The sequence below is a fragment of the Octodon degus genome, unplaced genomic scaffold (genome assembly GCF_000260255.1).
Source record: "Octodon degus isolate 3935 unplaced genomic scaffold, OctDeg1.0 scaffold00072, whole genome shotgun sequence".
Classification (NCBI taxonomy): domain Eukaryota; kingdom Metazoa; phylum Chordata; class Mammalia; order Rodentia; family Octodontidae; genus Octodon; species Octodon degus.
The window spans coordinates 9,232,348-9,252,460 of record NW_004524648.1 but is presented as its reverse complement, the minus strand read 5'-3'; the positions used below and the strand labels follow the sequence as shown (position 1 = coordinate 9,252,460).

Below are 20,113 nucleotides of genomic sequence, written 5' to 3'. Positions count from 1 at the left end.
TTTTTTTTTTTTTTTTCAGAACCAGGGATTGAACCCAGATCCTTGCGTTTGCCAGTCAACCGCTTATCCTACTGAGCCATCTCCCCGGCCCCTGTATTGTAGATTTATAAAACTTCCAATAGGTGAAGAGTAAAAATATGGGAAAAAAACAAAAATTAAATGGCGGGAAAAATAAACAGTCTAAAAAAGTGGCCATGTTTCTTTCAAAACAGAAAGAAACTGAACTTAAGGACTAAAAAATGAAGATGAGAGAAAGGAGAAAAGATAGGAAAAAGGGAAGGAGGTAAAAACATGCAAGTATATATACAGGATGACTGAGATGATTGTGCTCATAATTTCCATCAGTTTTTTTTTTCAAGTAGCAGTTAATGTTTAGAATTTTCACCTTGACTAACTCTGTATGCTGATGTCTGTGATCTGAGCAACTACATCAAGGACAGCAATGTGTAATGCAAAGACCGTGGTTGAATATCTCTCATCTTGGTCTTCTAAATGTGTGCTGTTTCTAATGCCTTATCAAGTATTATACTCTCCTTAAAATAAATTAAAACAAAAAAGACAAGGAAAAAATTAAGATTTCTTGAAAGCAAGTGTCGATATTCAATTATTTCCCCAATCTACACTATATCTGATAATCTGAGCAACAGATTTGATGGTAAAAATAGGTAACAACCATTGTTAATTGGCTATTCCTTATTTGAAAATCTATAACATATGCACTGTTGTATGTTACCCTGTTTCTGTCTCCTTTTTCTGTTCGTTTTTGTTTCTGGTTTTACTCTTCAAAATTAAATTAAATTAATTTTTTAAAACAAGAAAGTGGTCATGTCTACATTGCACAAAGTAAGGCTGAAGACAAGGATACTGCATACCATAAATAGGGTTATTTTATAATGATAAGGTAAATTCTTGAGTGAGCTATAACAATCCTAAACATGTATGTTAATAATAATAAGTTTTTTAAAAATGCTCAAAACAAATATTAACGGAACTGAAAGAAGAAATAGAAAAATTCAGTCTTAGAGATTTCAATACTCCTGTCTCAGGAATAGATGAGTAAACAGAAAAGAATCAGCAAAGATGTGGGTTTGAGCAACACTATAAAACAACTTACCCTAATTGCTTGTCATGAAGCACTATACTAAGAATTACAGGATGTACATACTTTCCAAGTGTACGTGGAGGATTCACTGGGATAGACCATATGCCAGACCATAAAACAAACCTCAATAAATGTTGAAGGAATAAAACCATTGGGAATATGTTTTCTGGCCCAAGCATAATTAAATTAGAAATCAATAACAAGGATAATGAGACAAAGTACAAACTGCCACCATCAGGCATGAGACGACATCACCACAGTTTCAAAAGTCATTTTGAAATGGTAAAAAAAATATTATAGACAACTTCATGTTAATAAATTCAAAAACAGATAAAAATAAACCAGTTCCTTGGGTCAAGGGGGCACAAGTTATTAAACCAACACAAGAGAAAATAAAAAATCTAAATGTCTCTGTGTCTATTAAAGAAATTGTATTCATAATTAAAAATCTTACACACCTACGCAATCACTGGGTCCAGATGGCTTCATTGATTAATCCGTCAAACATTAAAGTTAGAAAGGATACCAGAAAACAGATAAAGAAAAAAGACTTTCTAACTTTTTTTGTGAGATCAGCACAATCCCACTACCAAAATTTGATAAGGACATTACATGAAAAATAAATTAATTACAATATCCCTCCTAAGGAGTGCAAAAAATGCTTCATGAAGCATTAGCAATCGATAGAGCAATATTTAGAGGATAATAAATCAAGTCCAAGTGGGGTGGATCCTAAGAATACAGGATGGGTCCAGCATCTACAGACCAATCAATATCATTCACCATTTTAGTAAAATAAGGCAGAGAAATCATGTGATTGTCTCCATAGAAGCAGATTGCACACCTGCCAAAACATAGTATTTGTTGGTGATTTAAAAAAGAAAAAGCCTTCAGCAAATTAAAAATAGAACAGAACTTCTTCAGTCCAACAAAAACGTCTAAGAAAAAAAACATATGCCTGACATATTTAATAGCAAACTTTTTCCTCCCAAAATCAAGACAAGAATATCCTCTCTCCAGTTTTTTTCCAACTTCATACTGGAATTTCTAGCTGAAGGCAGTGAAGCAAGAATGAAGACTAGAAATGAAGAAGTAAATTTTAGCTATTAAAAAAAACAAAAAGTACTACTGGCACATGCAAGAGCACGAATCAATCTCAAAACATTATGCTGATAAAAAGAAGTCAGACACAAAGGAATGTACACTTTATTATTCTATTTATATAAAACCCTAAGACAGGCCAAAATGGTTTATAATGACAGAAAGCTGTTCAGTGATTCCCGGAGGGCTGGTGAGGAGCAAATGACTGTAAGTAGGGAAATTTTCAAAGTTATTAGAAATATTCTGATCGTGATTATAATGATTACCATGAGAATATATGTTTTTAATTTTGCTAAATTATACATTAAATTGATGCATTTGGTATACATAAACTATACCTTAATGAAATTGATTTTAAAAGTAGGGGAAAATAGATACAATTAAGAAAATGAAAAGGTAAGCCACAGGCTATAAGTGACACAGAGAGAATATTCACACTACATATATCTGACAAAGGACTTGAATCCAGATGATGTGAAGAGCTCTTCTGAATCAATAGTAAAAGTGAAAAATCAACAGAGTGTTTTTGATGGGTATAAGACTTAGACACTTCGCACAAGATAGTATCTGTATATGAATGTTCAGTGTATTCAGACAGTTATCTCAAAACCGTGAATCATCAGGAAAGCGTAACTACAGCAATGTGACACTGCTGTACACCTACAAGAAGGACCCAACTCAAAACAATGACAAAGTCAAGATCTGGCATGGATGTGAAGACACTACAACTCCTATATACTCTTTTTTATGTTTAAAAATCATTTAATGTTTTATTATTATATTTGAGATGATTCCAATGCAGAACACTACCATGGTAGCAAACATATTTTAATCAATAGTAATATGGAGCAAGAATTTCTTTAAAAGTACTAAATGATAAGCTTTGTGATTTTTTAAATCTAGCTTTGTATTTTTTTTCCATAATTTTATTTATAGCAATGAGACAGCTTCAAACCAAATTGGTAGGACAGTTTCAATAATTCACACATTGCATACATTCTTCCTAGTGGTTAATTGTTGTACAAGATGCGGACATGATATCCTATTTACAAACACCACTAGAACAAATCACTCTATTCATTAAGAAAATGTAACTATATATCTGTCCTAACCATTTTGAATACACAGATACAAAATGGACATTCATCTGTATCCCCTCTTTTTGTTAAGTTCCGTTATTTGAATATTATGTGTATAAACTCAGCAAAATATTCCAAAAGAGACCAGTAGCCCATAATAGTATTGGGTCTTCCGCTTGACTGGCAATGTCAGAAATTGTTGACCTGAGTCCTCTACAGCTCAACATAACAGCATGGCTTTACTTCTTATATTTCGTTTTTATACTTTTCTGCTGGATGGTCAAGACCAAGGTAAAGCAGGACCTATGCAACAAGAGTTGTAGCTTTTTGGTCTGAGAAGGTCAGTGAAATGCCCTCAGGATTTATCCTGAGATCCTGTACCTCAGATTGTAGAACCTTTGTCAGTGTCAGCCACGTGGATGAGTCACAGCCATTGCCTGGCCAATGTGCTCTCTGTGAAAGCCTGAGAGAATGTTTTCTCTCCATGTGACTCTCCTTAGGCATACTCTATATCATCGATAGCCAAATCTTGGAAACAACCAAGATGCCCATCATCTGAGGAATGGTTGAAAAAGATGTGGTATTTTTACACAATGGAGTATTATTCAGCTATTAAGAATGATAAACTCGAAGCCTTTATATTGAAATGGATGCCACTTGAAAATATACTCAGAAGTGAAATAAACCAGATACACATGTGTAAATATCGTATAGTTTCCCTAGTATAAGAACTCAAAAGAAGAAATAAGAATAGAAAGGTATAATACAAGTAAAAGGAAAGCAAGATCTCAAGGACTAACTAATCAAGAGAAGGAAAGGAGAAGAGCTAGGAAACCTATATACTCTTGATGGGAATATAAACAGTAGGACCACTTTAGATGGTAGTTGGGCAATGCCTTGTGAAATTATACCTATATCTAACTTGTGCATTCCACTCCTGGCCATTTACTCAAGAAAAACTAAAGCACATGCTCACAAAAATAACTTATAAATGAATATTTATAGGGTCTTTCTCATAATTTCCAAAAACTGCTAACCATTTCGATACCCATCATCAAGTGAATAGACAAACAAACTGTTGTGCATTCATGCATTGAAAAACTGCTCCACAGTAAAAAGGAATGGAATCCTAGTGCAGGCAACCATGGGAATCAATCTCAAAAACATCATGTTGAGTGAAAGACACAAAAGAGGAATAGTGTGAGCTTTTATCAGAAGTTTGAAAATAAACAAGCCAAGCTATGAAGGCAGAGTTTATAACAGTGACTGCCTGGATGGTAGATGGACCGATTGAAAGAAACAAAACTTGGAACTTGCTAGAGGGATAAAAAGGTCCCATGTTTTGTTGGTGCAGGAGTTACATACAAATATATTTGAGGCTGAACACACAGTAAGTGCTCAACAACCATGAATTCTCCCATTCTTTACCCTCACCAGGAAAATATCAAAGATGTTCATTTTATGTTGATTGGGTTTGGTTTTTTGGTACTGGGGAGTTGAACCCAAGGTCTTCATACAAAACTATATCCCCAACTCTTTTTTCTAATACTTTCATTTTGAGACCAATCCTGCTAAGTCACTAAATTGTCCACACTGGGCTCTAACTCGCAATCCTGCTTCAGGATTCCAAAGTGCTGGGAACACAGGCATGTGCCACCATACCTGGCAGATGTTAGAAACCTATTTAATGTCATTGGACCCTAGAGAATAGGACTATCATCTTCCCCAAAGGGGCACTGTCCACATCATTATCAGGATCATAAATAATAACCTAAACCTACTTCATCCTGAATCTACCTATGGGTTTTGTCATCCACATCTGGCTCTAGGTTTCTAATATCCCAAGCCAAGATGGCAGAATTTCATTGAGTCAGTCCAAGAGACTGCAGATGGCAGAGTGGAAACAGGTAAGAGACTCTGAGAGGACTGATGTTTAAGTCCTCTTAAGCGAAGATTATAAAAGATAAAGACATCTCAGGCCCAGAGGTTGATGGTCAGTGAAGTTGAGATTGGCCCATCACCGATGGTCAGTAAGCACTTGTTGATTAACAGGGTGGGTGAACGAGGCAGAGCCTGTGGAGGCAGAAGCAGCGGCACCCTCCAGGACTGATGGATGCCCTACTCCTGTCTTGCAGCTCACATACCTGCCCCCACCCTGGGGTGAGTGCCGATCCTCAGAGATGGGGCTCGACTTCTTTCCTGTTTACAGTATCACCGCCTGTCGCATTGACTGTGAGACGCGCTACATTGTGGAGAACTGCAACTGCCGAATGGTCCACATGCCAGGTAGGTGCCAGGCCTTCTTTGCACTCCCTACTCTGTGAGAAAAACATCCCCCACTCCACTAGGACCAGGAGAGGGCATGTGTCTAGGAAGACTCTGTTACTCAGTGACTGAACATGTAGAAGCCAGAGAAAAGCATTCAGCCCAGAAGCCAAAGCAGCATCCCAATGTTCAGATGTGAGAAGGACACTCACCCCAGTGTTCAATGTTTGCCAACTGTTTGCCACTTTGACCTCTTAGAGTTTAGTGGCCAGATAGGTGGATCCTCGCAGTTCTTACAACCTGGTGTGATACGTGTTTGAACATCCAGATGTTTATTACTGTCATCCAGATGTTTCCCTTCTTGGATCCAAATGTTTAACATTCTTTCAAGAAAGATAAAAGTCTATTAGCCAGCAAATAAATGTGTATATACTAACACTTCTGTTGTCAGATTAATAAAACATGTAGCCACCTCATTAGAGGCAATTGGCATGTCAGAAGCAGAAGTGTGGAACAGGCACAGGGTTGGGGTGGAGTTTGTGTGGCTGCACAAAAGGATAATTTGGGCTGGACCCAGGCCTCTTAGCCTCTGCTTCAGGCTCCTCTATTCAATTACTGGGTGACCTTTACAAATTGGTGAAACCCACTTTCTCATTTTCATCATCTTTAAAACACAATCAGCTGTTACAAGGATAAAATTAGGCTAGGATATGAAAATGGATTGCAAACCACAAACATCAGTGGTTGTTATGTAGGCACATAAAGGGAGAGAACCAAAAGTCATGTTGGCTGAGGACCTATTATGCACCAGGAACATGCTGTGTTTAATAGTTGTTAGTTCATAGTCACAGCATACCTTACGTCCATTGAACAAAATCCATGTGTTGGACCTGGAACTCACCACCAACTGTTTTCCGTTGCAACCATCTCTGAAGTGAGCATCCTTAGAGCTGAATTCTGAGTTGCATCATTCATAATCAGTAACGTTTTAGTGATCTGAGACTAGAACTGTTGACCTTTAAAATAGACTCAGTCCGAAGAACTTTGCCAAGATGATTAAGGTTACTGCCCTCCAGATGGAAAGCTGATCAGATCAAGTCAAATCTAAACAGGAGCATCTTAACATCAGTGTCCTGGGGCTGGGAAGGCAGCTCAATAGAATAAATGCCTGCCTGTGCGAGTGCAGGGTCCTGAGTTCAATCCCCGAAACCACCAAAAAAAATTAACCAATAGGATTAACATCAGTGTCCCTTCCCTAGCTAGGAGCACAGAGATGCAATTCCTTTGATTTTGAGGGTGAAGGAATGTGGGTGACCAGTGACTGTAGGGTGGCCTCAAGAAGCCAGAAAGGCAAAGAAAGAAGTTCTCCATGAGAGCCTCCAGGAAAGCACAAAGTGCTCGCCCTCCCAACACCTTGATGTTAGCCCAGGGAGGCCTGTGTCTGACTTCTGCCCCACAAAACTGTAAGGTGATCCATTTGTGTCACTTTAATTAATAATGCTAAGATTTCCTCTGAGCTTCTTAGAAGACAAAGCAGAAAAAAGAAACATGACATCTAGATTGTTATTAGAAAGAGGGAGACTTTTCAGCTCTTTCACTCTGAAACTAGTTTTGAGGAAAGAATTAGGGAAAAAAAATGTGGAGGATTTTAACTTTAGCATTTCTGAAAGAAAAAAAAAGAGAGAGAGATCCGGATCTCTACAGAGAGCCCAGGAGGGAGAATCCAGCACTGATGCATGTTACTTGCCTAATGCTCAGACTGAGCCACAAGCCAGGGAATTCCCCCGGAAGCCCGAACCAAAGGCAAGCGGGTTAGGAAGAGAATTTAATCATTCCACCTGAGTCACTACAGCTGACTTCCCAGCCGCTAATGCAGAATTCAGGGGCAGCAAAAAAGCCCGAAGCAGGCTTTGTTCCCATACAGCAGCATGGTGTCACCAGAAGAGCTTCTGCTTCAGGCCAGACAGCTCTGATGACAACCCAGTCTTCTCGGTCAACTGTGGTGCCCCAGGGGGCTGGGGATACTCACCCCCTTACAGGTAGAACAGATACACTATTCCCTGTGCAGATAGACCAGGTACACACAGGCCTAGGAGGACCTTCTCTCCAGGTCCCTGCCTCAGCCTTCCAGGCAAGTTCACCTGTCACCTACAGGAGTTGGCAGGACCTACAGAGCTACCTGGGAGAAGTCAGCCAGGCAGACCCAGTGTTCTGTCCTGCCCAAGTTCACATAGCAGATCAAGCACAGTCTTCTAGCTCTGGGGACAATGACCACTGACTCTCTTCCAACTCTCCACTGGAGGTTGCTGCCCCTGTGGGTACCAGGAGGTACTCACTGCCCCAGGGAGGGAGATATTGCTGATGTGCACAGTTCTGCCTAACTCACTGTCCCTTGGGTGTCTCTCTGTGCAGGGGATGCCCCTTTCTGCACGCCGGAGCAGCACAAGGAGTGTGCAGAGCCTGCTCTAGGTCAGTAGTGGGGAGTCTGTGGGAGTGGAGGCTTGGGTCAAAGTCATAGAGGTCATCTGAGTGGGAGGATGGAGTAGGAGGAACAAGGAGAGAGTCAGAGGAAAGAGGCTGGCCAGATGGAGTCTTTCTGCAGGGAGGGAAGAAGGTGGAAGGAAGGAGGGAAGGAAACCATGTAAGAGGGTTGGGGCTGGAAAGGGGGCCCAGGGATGGAAGAGAGGTACAGATGTGAAGATGAAGGAGTGGATTTCAGGGAGAACAAAGCATGCTAAAGGATGCAGTGGGCAGACAGAGATGAGAAGATTGGCACTGGAATATTGCAATACCTTCCGCCACACACTCCACTGATGTTCACTGGAGAAGCCAAGCTTATTCCAAAGCAATTCCATCTCCTCGTGCTCTCTGAGTCCAGTGCTGAAGGGAAGGCTGGGAGGTGAGGTCAGCTTTACATTCCATGTGCTCAGTGGAAGGCCTGCAGCACTCCCCTCCTCCTAGTAGCCTGCTGGGTTCGTGCTGCTTAGAAGGACTCTGCTGACCTGACGGTGAGGGACCGAGATGGCACAAATATGATGCAGCCCCAAAACTAGACTTGCTCTTCATGCACACCTCTCCAGACCTTGGAAATGGTTAATAATCAAGACAAGCAGAGAGAATTGTCAACAGTGTTCTCTTAAGTTCATTTTCAAGGAAGGGGAGGGGAGAGAGAGAGAGAGAGAGAGAGAGAGAGAGAGAGAGAGAGAGAGAGAGAATAGCTAGTGTCATCCATTGAAAGCAGAAAGGAGGAGAGAAAGGTTCCAGCTACTGAGAGGTTGTCTCCAGGGAACAAAGTTGAGGGCCCCAGCAGCAGAGGAGGAGCCCTGGCCTCCTGGTACAGTAGCTTCCCCCACCCATGTTGGCCTACTCTGTGAATAAGAACACTGAGTCTAGAAGCAGAGAAGGAAGCCATGGGAAGTTATGGGGCCAGGGACTGCCTTGGAGCCCATTCTCCAACAGTGACAGCACTTTCAATAATTTTTAGAGCTGGATGTAGTGGCGCACACCTATAATCACAGCACTTGGGAGGCTGAGGCAGGAGGATCATTACAAGTTCAAGATCAGCCTGGGCTACAAAGTGAGCTCAAGGCCAGGCTAAACTGCATTGTGAGACGCTGTCTCAAAAGGACAAAAAATAATAATTAATTAAAGGATGACATGACAGGACTATAACTGGAAACCCAAAGCAAATAAGGCCAATCTGCAACCAAAACCCAGGTCCTCTTCCTCCAAGATTCCTCCACCCTTCTTCCTCAATCAGCACTCTGGGCCAGCTCACTTAGCTGCTAGACTCCAGCTGCACTGGATCAGAAGTCCCCACCCCTACACCTGACTAAGACCATCCCCCATCCCTCTCCCTTCCAGGTCTGCTGGCAGAAAAGGACAGCAATTACTGTCTCTGCAGGACGCCCTGCAACCTGACCCGCTACAACAAAGAGCTCTCCATGGTGAAGATCCCCAGCAAAACATCAGCCAAGTACCTGGAGAAGAAATTTAACAAATCAGAAAAATATATCTCGTAAGTTGAATGGGCATTGTGGGGAGGAAATAGGAGGGAATGATCAGGAGATTGAAGGCAAAAGTAAGCAGTTAGTCCGATTTAGCAAAGATTAACTGAGCACCTGAGTGTAACACACACTCAAAATGCAAAAATGACAGCCCCTGAGGAGTTTGCTGTCCCCTGGGAGGACAAGCACATGACCAAATACCACATCTGCACATGCACATGGGAAGGGAAACTGATAGACGACCTATAGCTTGTGTGGAGATGAGGAAAAATTTGAGAGATTTTCAGGATGCATAGGAGTTTTCCAGGCAGACCCTGCATGTTGTTTCCTTGGCCTGCCATATTTTCCTGTCACTGTCTACTTGACTGGTTCCGCCTGTGCAAATCTCTGTTTAAATGGCATCTTCCCAAAAGGCCGGCCTGATAGCTCAGTGGACTAAAGAGCCTGCTTAGACAGAGTGCAGCAGGCAGGGTGCCATCCCCAGGCCTGCCATGCCAGCCCTGCCTGCAGGGCATGTTGAGAAGGTAATTGAGACTGGGTGTAATCCCAGTGCTTGGGAAGCTGAAAACGGGAGCATCACTATGCTACATAGTGAGACCCTGTAGACCCTGTAGACCCTGTCCTAAATACAGAAAAATAAATAAATAAGCCAACAAACAACTGGCATCTCCCCAAACAACTAGATTCTGTTTCCTCCTGTTAATTTTCTGTCCAGTGACTCTGGTTTTTCCTTTACAGTACTGATTGCGGTATGTAATTATGTGTTCCAGTTGTAATTCTTTGTTTAATTACCTGCCTGCCCCACTAGATCTAAACCCTCCTGAGGGAAGGAGCCTCTCCTTTTTTGTTCTCTGCTGTCAAGTATTAGTGAAGCATCTGATAGAGTCGGTGTTCAAAAAGTATCTCTATTTTTTTTACAAATTTTTACAAATTCATTCATTTTAGAAATGAATGAATAAATGAATGGCCTGGAGGAGGGTGTCCCTGCAGAGGCTCAGGAGGGAGAATTGGCACAGGGCAGACAAGAGACAAAAGGGAAGGTGGACATATCAGAGCAAGAGGATCTGTTAGGCTGAGCTGGGGTAGGGGGTGGTTGTAGGGTGCAGGGGGTGGACTTTAACCTAAAAGGACAGGAAGCCACTGAAGTGCTGGAAAGTACTGAGCTTGGGGCCAGGGAGATACCTCAGTAGAATAAGCACCTGCCTGGCAAGTGCAAGGGCCTGAGTTCAATCCCTGGTTCCACCAAAAAACAAAAAGTACTGCGCTCACATTTATATTCTAGACCACTTCTCTCCAATAGAACATTCTGCAAAGATGTAAATATTCTACATCTGTGGGACCCAATATGGTAGCCACTAGACAGGTGAGGCTGGCAGGCATTTGAACTGTTACCCATGTGACCCTAGAACTGGCTTGCAATGTCATTCCAGTTGGATCTAAGTGAGCCTTTTAGAAGGCCCTTCGGATGGCAGTAGCGGAGATGGGAGGACCGCAAAATGGGGAGGAGGAAGCCTGTTAGAAAGCAGTAGCCATAAATCAGGCAAGACACCGCGAGGCTTTGAGTGTGACCCTTCTCATTTCGTGCATGAAACGAGAAGGGTCTGCTCCTCTTGTCCCCAGCCACTCCCTCCTGCAGCCACACCCGCTCCAGGGACAGCTTCTGCTCGGCAGGCCCGGAACAGGGGTGTGGAGGGCAGGAGGAGCCACACCAAAATAGATGCAGATGTAGGAGATAGATGCCAGGCCCCACGGCTTAGTGGCATTCTTTGGGCAGTAAAGACTTTTACTGTCGAGATATCTTTCATTAACACACTTGCCTGCAGAAGAGGAGCCAAGGGAGTCCGTTTCACTTTTTCTAGAACTTTCCCTGCAAGCCAGACATCAGTGGCCCCCTAGAAATTCACCCTGACTTGGCAAGACCAGCGTAGGACTTCCCACCAGGAAAAGCTACTTTGCAGCTGCAGGAGGAATTTGGAGGTTCCTGGGACTCGGCAGGGCCACCAGCAGGTTCAGCCTGTTTGAGAGATTGCTGAACTTGTTTTCATGCTAAGGACCCAGGCGGGGTCTTGGGGTTCAGAACCTACAAACCAGGCAGGATTCCTAGAAAGAATGTCAAGAGAGGTGTTGAGACAGGGCAAAGAGGACAGCTGACAGAAGCCGGAAATCCTGGGCTGCAGTCAGAAACTCAGTTTCGAGCTCCAGCGCCACCCTCAACCCTTTCTGCCTGGGAGCAAGCTCCCCAGGCCTCTGCTTCTCCACTGATCCCTGAGATAGCTGAAATCAAAGATCCCTGTGAATGCCGATGGTTCTAACCATGCGTGTTACTGAATATTCCTCCGCAGAGAGAACATCCTTGTTCTGGATATATTTTTTGAAGCTCTCAATTACGAGACAATTGAGCAGAAGAAGGCGTATGAAGTCGCTGCCTTACTTGGTAAGTCAGAGTCTGTTGCACAAATTTCCACAGCTCTTAGGGGATAGGGAGGAGGGAGTGAGGGCGGGCAGGTGGGCGGGAGGCAGGCAGACACATAGATGTATAAGCTTCTGTAGAAGTTGGGCCTCGTAATTTACTAATTTTTCCCTCTTTCTTTGCATGGCTCCTGGTCCAGAGAGAGGAGAATCCCAGTGTGGGAGATTTGGGGCCCAGTTCAATCAATAGTCTAGGGCTTCAACACACACACACACACACACACACACACACCCTGGAGGGTGAACACAAAAGCCCCTCAGGACCTTTCCAGCCCTGCCTCTTAGACTCCAGTCTTCTGCTCCTAAACCAGAGTCAGATTCCTGAGGCCTGGAAAGAGGAAAAGGCTGACACACTCAAGGTCCCTGATGAAACCCAAAGTCAAGAGCAATCTGCCTACATTGAGACCAGGTATTGCCCTCCAGACCAAGAGTCTTTTGTCAAACACAAAAAGAAGGGCTGCTCCTCCCAGATGTTCCCTGACCTAACTGCCACCCACATATGGTCACACTAGCTGCTGGCCCCACACACACATACTGGACACTGGGAATGAATTTAACCCTGTCCACACTCTCAAGACCCCTGAGAGCGGATGGCCCCAAGGACCTACCCCTCAAGCCTTTCTGCCATTTTTCACCCACTCTGAAGAGGGGACACCAAGTCTGCTTCCTACAAAGAGAATCAGCTGCTGTCTCTGTGACTCAACCAGGTGACAGTAGCATCCTAGGAGGGGTAGACACCCTCGACCTAGATACACAGGAGAAAGAGCTGGCTGTAAGCCCAAGGGCTGCTATCTGTACACAGCCACCAGGATGTAGGCAGCAGGCTTTTTGCCGTATCTCATCTGCAGAATGGGTTTCATATAGCCACTTTAGGAATTTGCCATGATGGTTAGACATGATAAGACTTCTAGCCCAGAGAAAGGCTATAAATAGCAGTTTCTGACACTTAGAGAGCCATCAGCCCCACCTGGTACATCCAGGGACCACCTGACCATTTTCCAGGAGGCCAGTAACAGGCCCTAGCTCAGTGCCAGATGGGTTGAGGTAGCCACAGAGATCATTTTGGCTGAAAGTACTGAGTCAAGAGATTCATACCCTGGGGGTCACCATAGAGTGAGGTCTGCAGGTGATTCAAGACTTATTTATTTCCCTCCTCCACCAAAGGCTCAGCCTCTCTCTGTCTCTGTCTCTGTCTCTGTCTCTCTCTCTATCTATCGATCTCTTTGTCTCTCTTGGTCTCTTTGTCTGTCTCTATCTGTCTCTCCCTCTCTCTGTGTCTCTTTGTCTGTCTCTGTCTCTCTGTCTGTCTCTGTCTCTCTGACTCTCTCTCTCCCATCTGTCTCTCTGTGTCTCTCTCTCTCTCGCTCTCGCTCTCGCTCTCTCTCTGTCTCTCTCTCTCTCTAATCAAGGAGGGCCTGAGCTCTGAATCTGTCATGTCTGTATCAAATACGAGCAGGAGCTTCTTTCCAGCATACTGTTCCCACCCAGAATAGCCTGCTGAGGAATCAGGCTGCCATCTGTAGCTCCTGTGACGCGAGCATGTGCCACTCACAAAGCCGCAGCCATCCAGCCTGGCCTTCTTCACCCCCACCCGCAGTCAGTGCATCACACAGCGCAGACACTCACCCACCCAGGCACACCCCCCACCCTATGCACAGATACCCACCTGTGGGGCCGTGTGCCACACACAGTGCACAACTACATGGCCCCATACATCAGCCAGACATAGCTCCAGAGACACACCATGCACACAGCAAACTTGACCAGACACACTGCAGGCCAGGACACTGCACACCTCTTGCCTCCTCCTGCAGAGCACACTTTCCCCACCTCCACAAGCCTATACTCACACACACACACACACACACGTGGTATGCCCAGACAGAGGTGGCCACCCACCTAAAGCCATCATCAGCCAGATACTCTGCCTGCTTCTAGACAAACACAGGCAGACACCTCACAACCCAGCATACACCCTTCTCCATGCCACTGTGTTCCAGCTGTGCTGCACACAAATACATCTCTCACAACTTCTGTACACATTTAGACATGAACATTCCCCAGGAAGCCTGTGCTAATGACATTAGAGAGCACAACCAGAGAGGCAAGACATGAAGGGGAGCACGACCAAGTTTCCTCCCACCATCTATTCTTTTCTACTGGAATGAGAGTGCTGGGCTTCACCCAGCCATATGCAGAGGAAGAATGAGGCAATCTGCCCACCAAGAAGTCCTCAGACCAAGAGATTAGTCTGGGATCTCCAGGAGGACTGGAGACCCACCCCCAACAGTGCCCCCCATGGCCACCCCTCTCCTTGGCCAGCCCAGAGGTTGACAGCCAGAGAGCAGAGTTGAAAGAGACTTCACAGTTCAAACCTTTCACCCTTTCTGATCACCAGCACCAAAATCCTCTGGAGGCAGGGCTTGTGAGGTCAGAGTTCATCAAAGCCACAAGCTGGCGGGTACTCTGCAGGCCCTGAGCCCTGTGCTTTATATGCTGCCTCTGGAGCAAAGGGGCTTCAGCTTCTGAGGGACCTGGACCCTTTGAGGGCCTCTTAAGAGCTGCCAGCTATCAGGTTACAAATGCCCAGGCACACATGCACCTTGCCATCTATTCTACTGGGTTCCCAAGCAGAGAGAATCTCCCAAGAAAGTGGTTCTCAATCACCAGAGAACCATCACTGGGATTTTAAATTTTTTACATTCATCCCTCAATCCCAAAGATTTTGATTCTTTAGTCCCAACATATATCTGGGTATCTACATGGATGACAAGGTTCCCAGGAGAACTTGGTGCCAGGAGCCAGAAGAAAAATTTAGCAAAATTTTGACCCTGGGGTCCCCTACATGTCAGGGTGAGAACCTCTGCTCTAAAAAGAGACTCTGTTGAGCATTGACTCTTGGGTGGAAAAAGAGTCAATGGAGAAAGAGTCACCTTCTGTGTCCCGATCCCAGGAGTGGAAGGTGCCCCTGCCAGGGTTGGTGGGTGGGCATGTCTGTCTTGATGCTGTTCCTGAGACCCTCACCTGAGCAGTGACATATGGGCCTCAGGCTAGACTGTGCCACAGTCCAGGGCAAGGACCCTCATCTCATCCCCACTCCCAGCACAGAGCCACACAGGATGCAGTCAGAGTAATCCCAGTCCTGGGGGTTCCCCTAAACCCTGCTGGACGCTGCCATGCTCAGCTTTCAGAGCTGCTCAGTGAGGTGACAAGGGTCAGGCTCCTGTGGAGAGGCACAGTTAGGAGTGCTGGCTTCCCCCTTCTTGGTCAGATCGCCCCCTTCTGGAAGCCACATAAGTAAAACCACCTTTTTGGTCTTTTCCTTCTCTCCAGGTGACATCGGTGGTCAGATGGGGTTGTTTATTGGTGCTAGTATCCTTACAATACTAGAGCTCTTTGATTATATTTATGAGGTAAGTGTTGGGGTTGCTCTTGGGGAAATGGCCATACCCTCCTTCTGCCCCCCCAGGTTTAGGACCAAGGTATGACGCAGGCAAAAGCCTTAGCCCACCCACCCATAGCCTGCTCCTCCTGCTGGGACTCCACATTATCATCACCTGATCCTAGGCCCAGGAGTGAGAGCCGGCTCTTAAGGATGGCAAGTGTAAGAGAAAGGAAGCCATGGTCCTAGTCCTATGGGGTTGTGGGGGGAGGGGATCTACCCAGCAGCAGAGGATGGGAGAAATGGGAAGAAGAGGCCAGATGGTGCAGTCCTGCCCTGAGGCCCTACTGGAGTGAGCGTTCATGTCTATACACACTTATGCTACACACACCACACATCTATGGCCAGGCCAATCTCCACCTCATCCGTGTCAGCGAGGACACAGTGCTGCATTCCAGCTGCCTGCCTGCTCTCAGTCTGGGGAGGCATCTCCCTCAAGAGGCAGTCAGAGCAAAGCTTCTGGAAGTTTCTCAAACAGAGACAGTAGCCTCTGCATCCAGAGCTCCCGGAGTTTGCCAACCCCTGCCGTGCCCATGAACCCAGCCAGAGGTCACGCTCCTGGGCTCTGCCCTGAGCATTAATCCGGGCAAAGAGCACCAGAGCTCAAGCAGCCACCCGAAGAGCAGCACTGAGTGAGCTAACTCACCTGTGCTAGGATATACAGCCCGCAGACAGTCTGTGCCAGGCCCTGTCCCGACACCATGAGCTCCTCCAGCCGCGCGGCTGTGCGACAGCAATGCCCTTCACCCCACTGCACCTCCACAACACAGCACAGAAGTCCCAAGGAGCACCCAGACCTGCAGATGCCACTGGACCTCCTGACCCCAGGCCAGCACTCAGGGGCCGTAATTAGCATTCTGCCACACACGGAAGGCCGCTATGGCCCAAGGCCCCTGGCAATCGTGGGGAGCTGTGGGAGCCCTGTGGCCAGGCTCCTCTGGAGACTTTCTGCATGAGGATCCCAAACCATATTTTATTTTGCTTTGCTTATTAACTCTTATGAAGAGCTGGGCAAAGTTATGGCAAGTGACTCACATCAGATAATGTAGTAAAGACTACTTTCAATTGTTAGGAATAAAACATTATGAACCCAGGAGTGGTCTCACCATGTGAAATAGGGAGTTCTCAGGCCGTGAAAGGGAATAACGGTCTGTCCCCCAGGCCCAGCCTCAGAAAGGGGGTCCCTGGCTGCTCCTGGGACCAACAGGGAGCCAGTCATATGCTCCCACTTACCTAACTCTCTGTCACAAGAGAACGCCATCCACGCTGCATCCAGGCCTCCTACTCTTTTCCAAGCTTTCTGTCCAGCAAGAAAAGCCCATGCCAGCCAAAGGTTGGGTTGAGACCCACAGGCTCTTGGAGTCATCTGCTGGGTTGGGCTCTGGCAGTGGCTTGTCAGCCACAGCCCAGTCACTACCCCTGGGGCTCCACAGTGGTGCCTCATGGAGGGAGTCCCTGTGCTTTTGTTCCATCCTCCTGGCCTGACCACATGCTTCCTGATTTTTTTTCAGCTGATCAAAGAGAAGCTATTAGACCTGCTTGGCAAAGAGGAGGATGAAGGGAGCCATGATGAGAATGTGGTAAGGGCACTTCCTGGGTTGGCTTGGGAGTCGTTGGGTCACTGTGTGGTTTGTAAAGCAGACCCTGCAGCCAGGCAGGAGACCTGCGACTCATGGCACCAGTCCCCATGGCTTGTGATGCCCTGTCAGTCCTCAAATCCAAGGACACTCCAACTGCACCTGAGCCCAAAGGCCAGTAGGTGAGCCATGGATGTAGCTGGTCCCAGGAGGGTCATACTTGGCCCAGGACAGCTTTTCCTAGGCCACAGGGCCACTTCCCTCATCTCACAGCCTGGAAAGAGCAAGACTGGCTCTTACAGGTCTACTTCCTTGTTCTCTGGTGGTGGCAAAATGCAACCAGAGCATTGCCCACGTTTGTCCCATTGGAAGGGATCAGAATATGGGGCTCTGTGAAGTTGGTAGCAGCACCAACATCCATGGTACATGTTGGGCACTGTCTTGAGTGCCCACGTGGACCATCACTGCAGCTACACTATGACCTTACAGAAAGGTGTGTCTTAATCTTCCTTTTGTATTTGAGGCCATTGAGAGGCCAGTGTCACACAGCTTTTGAGCTTCAGAGCTGGAAAGCAGGCACCTCTTACCACTCATTTGACCTCTTCCCTCTTACCAGGCAGGCAACACCTCCTCTGGCTGTCCATCATTCTCTTTCCAAACTCAATCTACTCCTGGCTAAGGTCTTGCCTGGCTAGTGAAAGTGTTACCAACTTTCGCTCCCCAATGAGGGATGCCAAATCAGCACCTAAAAGGATACAACTATTGAGTAGCTGTTGTCCCCACCCACAAAGTCAACCTATTTGAATGGGCCCAGCACTTGTTTCTTTATGAACTCCCATTCCAGATGTTCCAGATGCTGTCCCTATCTAACTCCTAGGCTAAAAATCTTGCTTTGATCTCTCAGTTCCAGCATCTTCTGCAGAAGGACAGAAGACCACTTCTGGGGAAAGAGAGGGCAGTGTAGAGTGGCCCGGAGTCTGATCTTAGCTGGCCTGCTGGATCCCAGCCCTACTTTTCCCTACTTCCTAGCTGGGAGGTTTGGTAACTTGGGGGGGGTCAAGTTACTAAACTTTCCTGAGCATCTGCATAAGATCATAGGGTCTCAGAGAGTTGTCATGGGGATTAAGAGAGATGATGCTGATAAATGGATCAGTACAGTATCTAGTGACAGGAAGTGCTCAGCAGTTGGTGGCTACCTCTATACCCTCACCTGCTTTCCTGTCTTCAAAATATCTTGGACTGTGGCAGCCCTCCATCCTGCTCCCCCATACACACACCTGTCCACGTCATATCTCCCCAAAATTCCTGGCACAGTCTCCTGGCTAATCTCCCTGCTCCCATCTCTCCTGACCTGCACGCTGCCGCCTGCAGCCACCTGAAGACCTGGAGCCATATTAGCCTCCCTCTGCTCAGGGACTCACAGCTACTGCTCCCTGGGGCCCTCAGCCTAAAACTCTGGTCAGCTCTAGTCCTGAACTGTAGGAGCTCCAACCCTTTCTGCTTGATCCTGCATTGAATTTTTGCTGAATGAATGATCGACACACACCTCCCTTTCCCCTGCAGAGTACTTGTGACACGATGCCAAACCATTCTGAAACTATCAGCCACACTGTGAATGTGCCCCTGCAAACGGCCTTGGGCACCCTGGAGGAGATCGCCTGCTGACACTGCTCGGGCTACCCAGCACCCTCCAAACAGACCTTAAGGCCCAAGACCCAGGACAGGGGACAGCAAGCTCAGGTGGAATGGCCCCTGATGACGGAAAGAAGCAAGAGCCCCCTATGCACACATTGCAAACTTCTACCAAACCTCGCTCCAGCCACGTCTGACATGAAGAAGCGTCCCTGGGCCCCGCTGTGCGTCCCTCATAGGAGAGATGAGTCACACTCCGGAACTGTCCCAGAACCAACCTGCCATCACATCTCACTGCCAGATGTATAAAGCACCTGCATGCTCGGACTTCTTACAGCGCCACTCTCCATCTGTCTTGTACATGGCTCCTCCATGTGGTTTCCAGCATCCACTCTGGCCTGTGTGCAGTGGGACCAGATTCCAACTGGTCTGTGAGGCCAGGCTGGAGTCAAAACTGCACAATCGAGAGGAAAATCACAGAACTCGACTATGTTGGATCCTTGTGTAGTTTGTGAAGGTTCTTATTCTGTCCACAAACCCCTCCCCCCCCAAATGGGCCATGGGGATCTGGCACTGAAGGTGACCAACACCAACCTCCCCCCAACCCCAGCACCTGTGAAGGTGACACAGTGACCTGGGTGACCCCAGTATCATCCATGGAGCTACATCATTCTTCTCTCCCTGACACAGCTTGTACAGTCTGATTCTTTTTTATTTGGGGGACTTTTTTGTTTGTCTGTTGGAGGTTTATTTTGTTTTGCTTCGTTTTATCGTTTTGGGTTTTGATGTTCTGAGGTTTGGTTTGCTTTTTTCCATTTTCTTTGGAGTTTATTTATTCGTGCTTCAAATCACAGTCATATTAAAAGCTGGTCTTGTGGAAATGGCTGTGTCACTTCTGCCTTTTCTTCACATCCACGACTCTGTCCCTGAGAGTTCAGCAAAGAGCTAGACCAGCCAGGCCAAGGCTGCTAATATGTAGCCAACATTTCATGCCATAGAACCTCCCTTTACAAAACACACACACTGTATTAACTCATAAGTCTCACAAAAATGGTTGATCACAAGCTTGTTGATGATTTCATGACCCACTAACAGGTCTCAGCCGTGTTCTGCAGGATGTCATCCCAGACTATGCAGGAGAGACAGACAACCCACACCTGAAAACCATCAAGAGGTCTCCTAGGCCCTCTGCCTTCTCTCTGTGACCCTGACTACAGCCAACCCATCATGTGCCTTGGGGCTGGACAAGCTCCCAGCATGGTCTTCCTCCCAGGCTGTGGCCTATCTCTCCCCCACAGTCCTTCCCTCCCGCATCACACCTACTCGCCTTGTCCTTCCAGAGGTCACCTTGCAACCTTGCCTCCATGTTCCTGAGAGGGTGTCCAGGTAGCCAGGAAATAAGTACATGCCTCTCCAGCTCAAGGGGGCCATGACCTTTT

The 20,113-nt window shown here is 46.4% G+C and overlaps 1 protein-coding gene across 2 annotated transcripts in view; it reads left to right on the top strand.

Annotated features, from left to right (window-relative positions):
• Positions 1-19,555, top strand: part of Asic2 (acid sensing ion channel subunit 2) — a 1,146,900-nt gene extending 1,127,345 nt beyond the window's left edge. For both annotated transcript variants that reach the window (XM_012515641.2, XM_004635449.2), the window contains exons 4-10: positions 5,418-5,568; positions 7,960-8,016; positions 9,412-9,565; positions 11,897-11,988; positions 15,357-15,436; positions 16,977-17,045; positions 18,606-19,555. In XM_012515641.2, coding sequence (XP_012371095.1) covers positions 5,418-5,568; positions 7,960-8,016; positions 9,412-9,565; positions 11,897-11,988; positions 15,357-15,436; positions 16,977-17,045; positions 18,606-18,707 — 705 coding nt within the window. In that variant the 3' untranslated portion in view covers positions 18,708-19,555. The remainder of the gene's footprint in view (positions 1-5,417; positions 5,569-7,959; positions 8,017-9,411; positions 9,566-11,896; positions 11,989-15,356; positions 15,437-16,976; positions 17,046-18,605) is intronic.
• Positions 19,556-20,113: the final 558 nt, after the last annotated feature.